Source organism: Helianthus annuus, chromosome 8, assembly GCF_002127325.2.
Source record: "Helianthus annuus cultivar XRQ/B chromosome 8, HanXRQr2.0-SUNRISE, whole genome shotgun sequence".
Lineage (NCBI taxonomy): Eukaryota > Viridiplantae > Streptophyta > Magnoliopsida > Asterales > Asteraceae > Helianthus > Helianthus annuus.
Genome location: NC_035440.2, coordinates 43658875 through 43668430, shown reverse-complemented (window position 1 = coordinate 43668430; position 9556 = coordinate 43658875). Strand labels below are relative to the sequence as shown.

Sequence of the window (9556 nt, the reverse complement as noted above, 5' to 3'; positions counted from 1 at the left end):
TTAATTTGATGACTTTAGTTTTTACCATATTTGAAGAAATGCTTTATTAATATAAACCTAAACTAATCTAGTGTTACCGAGAATATGTTTAGTCTTTAAGGATCAGTCGATTAGGCTATAGGGTGTGGTCATGACCCTCATGATCACCATGATCCTCCACATTAGCGTTATGTCATCGCCCTCTAATTCACCATCCAAAATCACTATCTTAGGATGTGGTCATGACACAAACCACCATCCACCCCTTTTTTGTGTGAAATATGTTTTATTTATTTAAAATAAACAACAAATAAAATTAAATAAATTTTAGTAATAAAACTACATAACATTCAAATTAATATAAAAATAACATCCAAATTTAAACTACATATTATAAATTAAGAAAAGAAAACTACTCGTTGTTGTTAACCCGACCAAATTGCCAAACATGTTCAATAAAATCCGAACGAAGATAGTTATGCATAGTCTCGTATAATGCCCACATGTTAGATTCTTGTTGCCCTTCATCAACTGGTACAACATTCTCATGAATGTCGTTAGGATCATATTCACATATGGCGTTACCTTCGTCTTCGATAATCATGTTATGCAGCAAGATACAAGCATACATACAATATCTCAATATCTCAATGTTTTGAGTTCAAGTACTCGTGCTGGGTTTGCAACTATGTGCCATTTTTGTCGTAGAACCCCAAATAGACGCTCAACATCTTTCATAGCAGATTCTTGACATTTTGTAAATTTCTTTCTTTTTTCATCTTCCGGATACGATATAGTTTTAACAATCGTTGTTTATGTTGGGTATATTCCATCAGCTAGATAATACCTGTGCTTGTATTCTACTCTTGAAATCGAAAACCTAGAATCAGGCCCCGTACTGTTAATGATATCATTGAAAACATCTGACTGACCAAGAACATTAATTTCGTTACTCGAACCACGAACACCAAAGAAAGCATGCCAAACCCAAAGATCATTTGAAGCCACGGCTTCTAGAATTAATGTGGGATAACCATGATCACCTCGAGTAAATTGACCTCGCCATGCATTAGGGCAATTACGCCAAGGCCAATGCATACAATCTATGCTACCAAGCATTCCAGGAAAAGCATGTTTACTTTCGTGTGCTTGGTAAAACTTTATGATGTGATTCTTTGTTGGCCTTCGTAAGTACTTCGTGCTGTATAGCTTGACCATCCCTTTGCAAAATGATACAAACTCTCTCGTGAAGTTCTGTTTAGACATCTTCAAATATTCATCCCACATGTCTCTACTTGTATCGTAAGCCAATTGGCGAATTGCCGACGTACACTTTTGTAAAGTGGTAAATCCCCTTTTACATGTAGCATCCCATCTTAATGTGAAAAATGGGTCATAATTAGCCAAATCGTTGGCTATATGTAAGAAAAGATGATGGCTCATTTGGAAACGACGCCTAAACATTTCATCTGTGTATACCGGGTTTTCGGCAAAGTAATCGGCCTTCAACCTATCGTGGGCACCTACATATTTTACAAAAGTATAATTACACTAAGATATAAATGGCACTTTAAAAAATATAATGCACGAGAAAAATACCTTCATGATCCCTATTTAAACAGTGTCGTCGTTTTCTCCGTCTAGACGAGGTTTCTTCCTTCTCTATAATTATCTGTGTTGTTTCCATCACCACGTTCAAAAAAAAAAAAATCGTTGATCTCGTTGGAAGAAGTTGGTGATGCCATGGTGGTGGGATAACCTGTTTCTTCTTTTTATTTGCTACTGTAGGTACAAATAATATAACCGATTTAGACCAAATTACATGAGAGATCTATAACAGAGTTGCCCAAAAATTGAAAAAAAAGTAATTTAATCCATAAAATATATGACTGAATCAATTTCGTTACAACTAGAAAATATAAAAAACGATAGCGACAAAATATAAAAAAATGATAACACCATAATTTAAAGACCCCATTTTTTACAACACTTCTTTATCTTTTTTCCGGGAGCGAGTCAATGCTTCTCGCCATTAGCTTAAAGTCTTCATGATCGGCCGCTTCTTTCATTTCTTTTTCTTTCAACTTAAGTCTCGCCGCTTGTATTTCGTTAAATTCGGTGAACTTGCTTATCAACTTATCCACCTTCATTTCACCCAGAGATTCATTTTTTGTCAACGCCTCTTTCTTTTTGGCCGCCGCTTCCTTTTTTGCTTTGTCTCTACCAATTGGGTGCTTCAATTCCGGAATCTCCATCACTTCATCGTCAAACTCGGGTTCGTCATTAATATTAATATAGCAACGCACATCCGAATCACGGGCACTATGCTCTATCGACTCGAATGTTTTAGACCTCTTTGCTCTTGCCACCTCGTTAGGAACCGGCGACCACTTGGGACAATTTTTAAAGATTTCCCAAGCCCCTACGTACGTGAACGAACTACCTTCTTTCGTATGGTATTTTGACATAGCTATGGCAAAAACCGTTTCATCACTCGCCTCACTTGGCCGATTCGAATGAGCATTGTTGTAATAAGCACAAAATGCCGATATCTTCTTATTCATCTCTCGATACTTTGAGCCCATTGAGTTCACTCCTTGGTATGGTTCTTTTTACATCAAAGCATGAAATTTGTTGCAAACCTTCTTCCAAAAACTATGAACCTTTTGATTATTACCTACAATAAATATCAAGGTTTGTAAAATCATTTTGTTTTATCTTGAATAAAATATTATTTTAGTATAAATAAAAAAAGTATAACATACCGACGATCGGACACGTAGATGTATTGGTCCACGCTTTTGCCGATCGACGTCCAAGTTTGACCTCTACCGGTGGTTAAATTATCTTATTTTGGCGTCTTTGAACGCTTTTCTTAGATGTTTTCTTAGAACTTTGAGGTTGGGTTTCGGGTACAACGTCAATGTCATCCAAATCGTCTAACGAAGGGGTATCGAGTGTCGGTTTCGATTGGACTTTCGTATGAATTGGCTGACTTTGGCTTTGTTGGAGCGTTTTAAGTTGTTGCTGATATTGTTGTTGAAATTGGATTTGTTGAAGTTGAAATAAACTAGTAGGATGCGGGGTTTGAGGGAGTTGCGTGAATGCGTTAGGAACTTGATTGTAGCTGGAAAAAGAAAATTGTGGAGTCACCCACATCGGATCAACGGGTGTCGTCCGTGGGGTTTGTGGTGGGTTGTTCGTGTCGTTCGGGTTCCTTGGATCCATGGTAGTATTTACTATTCTGGGGAAAAACTGTATGTAGAATTACAATAATAATATAGAAGTATATGTCTAGGGAAAAACCGCATGGATAATAATAATAATAATAATAATAATATAGAAGTATATGTCTGGGGAAAACTGTATGCAGAATTATATAAAAGATAATCACAGTAAAAGAGAGCCAACTATTCACAAGATTGTTGAAGAAGATAACATTTGGCTTCATACATAAACAAGATTTCATTCACAAATTTTATCAAACATCTATTCAACAAAATATAACATGTGCCAGTTACATAAAATAAATGGACAATTACAGAAAGTTAATCTAATTGTGATATAACCAATTACATTTGAATGGACAATTACATAAAGTTAATAAGTTTCAATGTATGAACTATGAAGAAATCAAGCCTATACTCTATTGTGCCTTTGTCCATTTATCTTGATCACATTAAGGAGATGTACCCGGGCCTCTCGACCCAAAGAATCTTAAATCTATGGTCTTCTCTTCATCACAATAATGCCATGTTATCGCCTAATGGTACTAAGGTGAAAGCTTTGTTCCATATTGTTTAATAAATTTCAATATATGCATGTGGAAGGAATAACTAGATGTACATTATTAATTTTTAAGTACTTGCAATGCAGATCTGGGCTACAGAAAACCTAAGAAAACCCAAGAGGTGCTGAAAGGCTACCCCCGGGTGTAGTTGAACCCGAGTCTGATTTCTATCTCCACAGGTTGTGGGGTAAACCTAGTGAGGTATTATTGTCTTTGTTGGGATTGAACCCTATCAAAGGAACAGTTGATTAAAGCCAAAACCGAATCAGAACAGTGGATCCATAATAAGCAAATGTTTGTATTTCATCCTCTCCCATTGAAAGTGGTTTGAACATCTGATGACCTTTATCCACTGATCCTTTACAACAACTGCTGCCTTACAACTACTGATTAAGTTAAAGACTGATGAAGACTAAAGCCCTGATGATCAATCTACTGTTATGGGTCAAGCACTGCTGAAGAAACCAAGTACTGCTGGAGTCACAACAGTGGAAGGATAAAGCAGTAGTTTAGTCTTTCCTTTGTAATGTATTGTAATCAGTAGTTAGCTTAGCAGTGTTTGTATTAGATTAGTAGTTTCAGGTTGTTAGGAGGTTAGATGTCACTTTCATGGTGACGTCAGCAAAGATGCCACAGTGGTTTGCGCGTGCCTATAAATAGAACAGTACCCTGTACTGTTCTATTAGCTCTTCATCACTTTTCTTCCTGTACGAACAAACACTGTGAGCTCAGGCTGAGGGGGAGTTTGTTACATGCATGCAAGGTTGTAATCGGTGATTGGAATAAATTTAATCATTCGGTTCAATGTTCATAATGTGTGTTGAAAGCATTTCTCCTGTTTGATTGTGTGCAAAGTTTACTTCCATTTATTTCCACTGCAATTACTTGTTCATTTTCATCTTAAATCAAACATAAAACACAATCAATCCAAACTCAGATCCTAACAATTGGTATCGAAGCCCGGACAGTCAAATTTGATCTAACATTCATTTTGACATAAATAGTTCAGCTCACAATTATTGATACTGATAGTTGTTCGTTTTGTTGAAAAAGGTATAATCACGATCAAAGTTGATTAATCAGTGCCTGTAAAACAACCAGGATGACGTCACAATCACAAGATGATAAAAATAACATCGGTTCACTCTTCAAACCACCTATGTCGAAGCGAAATGAATACAACATCTGGGAGAGAAAGATGGGTCACATCCTTGCTCAACAGAATACCGGATGTTGGAGATCGGTTGTCTTTGGACCTCATGTTCCAATGGTGCCAAGTGCTGAGGATACAAAGAAGTTTGAACCTAAGAAACCTGAAAATTATACTGAAACTGATTTTCAAAAGTTTGAACTCGATGCCAAAGCATTTAGCATCATTGCATCTGTGAAACCCAATGAAATTTATGCTGGGTTGTTACATTGTAACAGTGCCAAGGAATTATGGGATGCACTTAAGGAACAATTTGGGGGGACTGAACAAGTAATTGAAAATAGAGTTAATTGCCAAAATCACCCCTGAGGTTTGGACACATTTGCCATTTTCATCCAAAATAACACTTTTGTACCATTTTGCCCCCCACGTTTGTAACTTTTTGCCATTTTCATCCAAACCACTAACTTAGTTTATTTTTCTGTTAAGTTAAAGGATATTTGGATGAAAATGGCAAATATAAACCACAGGGACGAAAATGGCAAATGTGCTCAAACTCTTTTTAATTTCTTTTATTTAGTTAATTTTGTCACATGTATAATAAAAAAGAATATACATGCAATTTTTATATTAAAAAAATAATAGTTTTGTCATATATTTTTTATAAATTTTCATCCAACCACTAACTAAGTTAATTTTTTTCTATTAAGGCGAAGGATGTTTTAAATTTTCATTCAGCAGTATGAAACCTTTTGTCACATTAAGGGTGAATCATTAACCCAACAGTTTGAGCGTTTCAGTTGTCTCATTAGTGAGCTAAGACATGTTAAAGTTGAATTTGCTAAATCAACTCAAAATAGTAGGTTTCTTAGATCACTACCTGAAAAATGGGATACAATAGCTTTTGTAACCAAGAATTCTATTGGGTTTAACGATCTGACACTGACCCAACTTCATGGTAGACTCCTGACCTATGAAAGGGAGTTGAACCAGATAAGAAGTTGCAAGAGTCTGGTAAAGTTGCAGATGACTATTCAGTTGGCAACACAGCTCTCTTGGGTCAAGAAGAGTCTCGCAGCAGTAAGGATCAGAGTTATGATCATTTTATTGACATAACTGCTGGTGGAGAAAGCCAGAGCTCAGATAATCTATGCTTTGCACTCAATGACTTACAGCACTTTGATCTAACTGATCTTGAAGAAATGGACATTTTTCATCAATTGGCTTTTCTTAGTGTAAGAACAAGCAAATTCTATAGAAGGACAGGGAGAAAATTCCCAGGGTTACATGGGAATTTAAAAGTGGGGTTGGATAAGTCAAAGATCAAGTGCTATAAGTGTAATAGACTAGGTCATTTTGCTAGGGAATGTAGGAGTCAAACCACTGGTCCAATTATTACTCATCCCAGCTCAAACTCTAGACCACAAAACCAATGCACTATGCACTATTCCCATTATACCCCTGCTGCCCATGTAAACACTGCTCATTATGAAAACCATGTTCCTGTGCATTATGTTCAAACCACTGTCCCACAAATTCAGTATGTCCAAGCACCTGTCCCTCAGGTTCAAGTGCAACCAGTGGCACCACAACAAGGTGCACCACCAACAGTGGTTCAACCAGATCAGCAAAGTTTCTTTACACAAGGCTTTGTTGACTAGAGTAGCTTACCTGAGGAGTTAGGTGATGAAAATTTTGCATTCTATGCTACTAATGATGCTCCTAATGATGATTTTTGTTTCATGGCATTAGAGTCAATACAGGAAGAGCTTGAAACTGAAGAAGGACAGCTAAGTACTGAAACAGTGGATGAAGTTGCTGAAGCAGCGGTTACTGCTGTTGCTGGTGAAATACTGCTGGGAAAAAGTTAAGAATCCCTGATTAAACCGCTGTCTGATCCCTGGTCTGAAGAAGAAGAGAAGAAACATGGTGAGAAGGAAGAGAATGTGACTGATGAGAAAGAGCATACTTGTGATTGTGCCATGATGGCTGCAGCTAAGGTATCATCTCATGTTCTTGAAAATCTGTGTTCAGACAAATCCATCATAGCATTTGCTAACAATAAAGAGGTGAATGAAAACCTTAGGGATAGAGTGTTTAATGATGAAATGAAATTTGAAAAGTCTTTAAAAGAACTTAAAAACAAATTGGCTGAAAAAGTTAAAGAAATCTGCAGTTTAAAAGAAGAGCACAACATTACCAAAAACCAACTTCAAACAATGGTAGAAAAATATCATGTTTGCAAAAAGGAGTTGGAATCCACCCAAATCACTTGTGAAAAATGGGTGGAATCCTTCAAAGGTTTTGAGATAATGCTTGAGAAACAGCTTGAAAGCAATGTGAAATTTGGCATTGGATTTAGAAAAAAATGATGAAGTTGAAAACAATGCTGCAAATCAAGCTGGGTCTGTTGAAATTATTCCAACAAACAAGAATGGCCAAGAAGTTAAGATAACTGACAAACTTGGTAACAAAATCACTCTGGAAAGATCTGTGAACCTTTGAGGAAATTGAGAAATACCAATTTAAACCCAGATGGTCTGATGAGTGTGACATTCTTGAAAATTTTAAACCAATGGACTTCGCAACCACTAATGGTGTAAAAGCTCCTAAAGCGAAGGTCATTCCTCTTAAAGACATCCCAACAGTGGTTCAAAACTCTGTTGCTAAGGAGTCTGAGAAGAAGAAAAAAAGAGAAAAAGTTAAAAACCTGTTTTGTGATTTCTGTTAAAAGAAGAATATTGGACCTACTGAGAACTGCACCATCTGTGGTAAATCAAACCACAAAACTCAAGAATGTGTGTATCTCAAATCCTTTGATGAAAAAAGGAATGAGTACACTGCAAAAAACATCCTTAAGTTCATCAGCATCATCTGTCAAGTTCACCAAGAAACAACCACTATTTGTGCCAGTTCAAACAGCTGTTAAAAACAGCTGAACCACACCTCTATTAAAAGAGATGTTCAGGTTACTGATGCACCCCCTGCAAACCAATACCCAAAAGGTAAAGGCAAACCATCATGCCAAAGGATCCCACATGTTTATGAGGTTTACAAAAAGCCTTCTAAACCAAGAGTGAACAGGTATCCTTTTGGTTATCAGCAGGTGATTGGGCAAGACCCCCAACAGTGGTTAGAGAAAAACATTCCCAAAAATGTTCAAACCCCTGTCCTAACCACTGTCCATTCACCTGAACTTAACACAGACACTGTTGAGACCCCATCCAAAGCCTTATTGGCTTTGGAGACCCTAATGAACTAATCTTTTACTACATGTGCAGGGAGCTTCTGCATGCTTAGATAGTCTTTGGTATGTAGATAGTGGAGGCTCCAGGCACATGACTGGATGTAAAGCCCTTCTTCAAGACTTCAAAACTCATGGAGGGGGTGATATATCCTTTGGCAATAATAGTAAAGGGAAAGTTCTGGGGTATGGTACAGTAAAATCTGGTAATGTTAAGTTTGAGAATGTCAACCTAATAGACAATCTAAAATTCAACCTCCTGAGTGTCTCTCAAATGAGTGATAAGGGCTATGGCTCATTTTTCACAAAGGATTGTTGTAGGATTGTTGGACCAGAAATGGTCAAAAAGATTGAACAAATAATAAAAAATGGAAAACCCCAACTTGTTGCTCAAAGGAGTGTCAATGTATATGTTGTTGATTTGTCAAAAGAGAGCCCCAGGACTGATGCCTGTCTGTTCTCAGTTGCCTCAAATAAAGGGACAGAACTATGGCACAGGAGATTGGGGCACACAAATCTCAAGACAATCACAGCCTTGTCAAAACAGGGGTTAGTAAGAGGTCTTCCTCAAAAACTATACTCCTGTCCTGAGCATTGTGTTTCCTGTCTAAAAGGAAAACAACATAAAAGCTCATACAAGTCTATTGAAGAGTCCAAAACAACTCAATGTTTGCAAATGCTGCACATGGACTTGTTTGGCCTAGTTAAAGTCATGAGTCTGAAAAAGAAAAGATATTGTCTGGTTATTGTAGATGACTTTTCTAGGTTTACATGGACTTACTTTTTGCATTCCAAAGATGAGACTGCAGGCATTCTGCAAGATTTTGTGAAACAGGTTGAAAAGCAGTTTGATTTGCCAGTAAAAGTCTTCAGGAGTGAAAATGGCACAGAGTTCAGGAATAGGGAGTTGGATGATTTCTGTGTGTCAAAAGGAATTGTAAGGCAGTACAACATTCCAAGGACACCAGAACAAAATGGGGTTGTGGAAAGAAATAACAGGACATTGATAGAGGCTGAGAGAACCATGCTTGCAGATTCAGGTTTGCCATTAACTTTTTGGGCAGAGGCAGTAAACATTGCTTGCTATGTCCAAAACAGAGTTTTAATCAACCCCAGGCATCAAAAGACTGCCTATGAATCGCTGTATAAAATCAAACCACTAATCTCATACTTTAAAGTATTTGGTTGCCCATGCTTTATGTTGAACTTAAAAGATTCTATTTCAAAATTTGCAGCCAAAATAGACAGTGGATATCATTTGGGATACTCAACCACTTCTAAGGCCTACAAAGTGTTTAACACAAGGACCAAAACAGTGGAAGAGAGTTTGAATGTGAAGTTCAATGAACTCTCTTCAATGAAAATCCTTGCAAATCCTGCAGAATTGTTTGAT

The 9556-nt window shown here is 37.1% G+C and overlaps 1 protein-coding gene across 1 annotated transcript; it reads right to left on the bottom strand.

Moving 5' to 3' along the window:
- Positions 1-792: 792 nt before the first annotated feature.
- Positions 793-2564, bottom strand: LOC110869948. Its single transcript, XM_022119149.1, has 4 exons — positions 2010-2564; positions 1739-1810; positions 1579-1651; positions 793-1502 (listed from the first exon to the last, which is right to left on the bottom strand). The coding sequence occupies exons 1-4, from the start codon at positions 2562-2564 to the stop codon at positions 793-795; spliced, it is 1410 nt and encodes a 469-aa protein (XP_021974841.1).
- Between the last annotated feature and the right edge of the window lie 6992 nt (positions 2565-9556).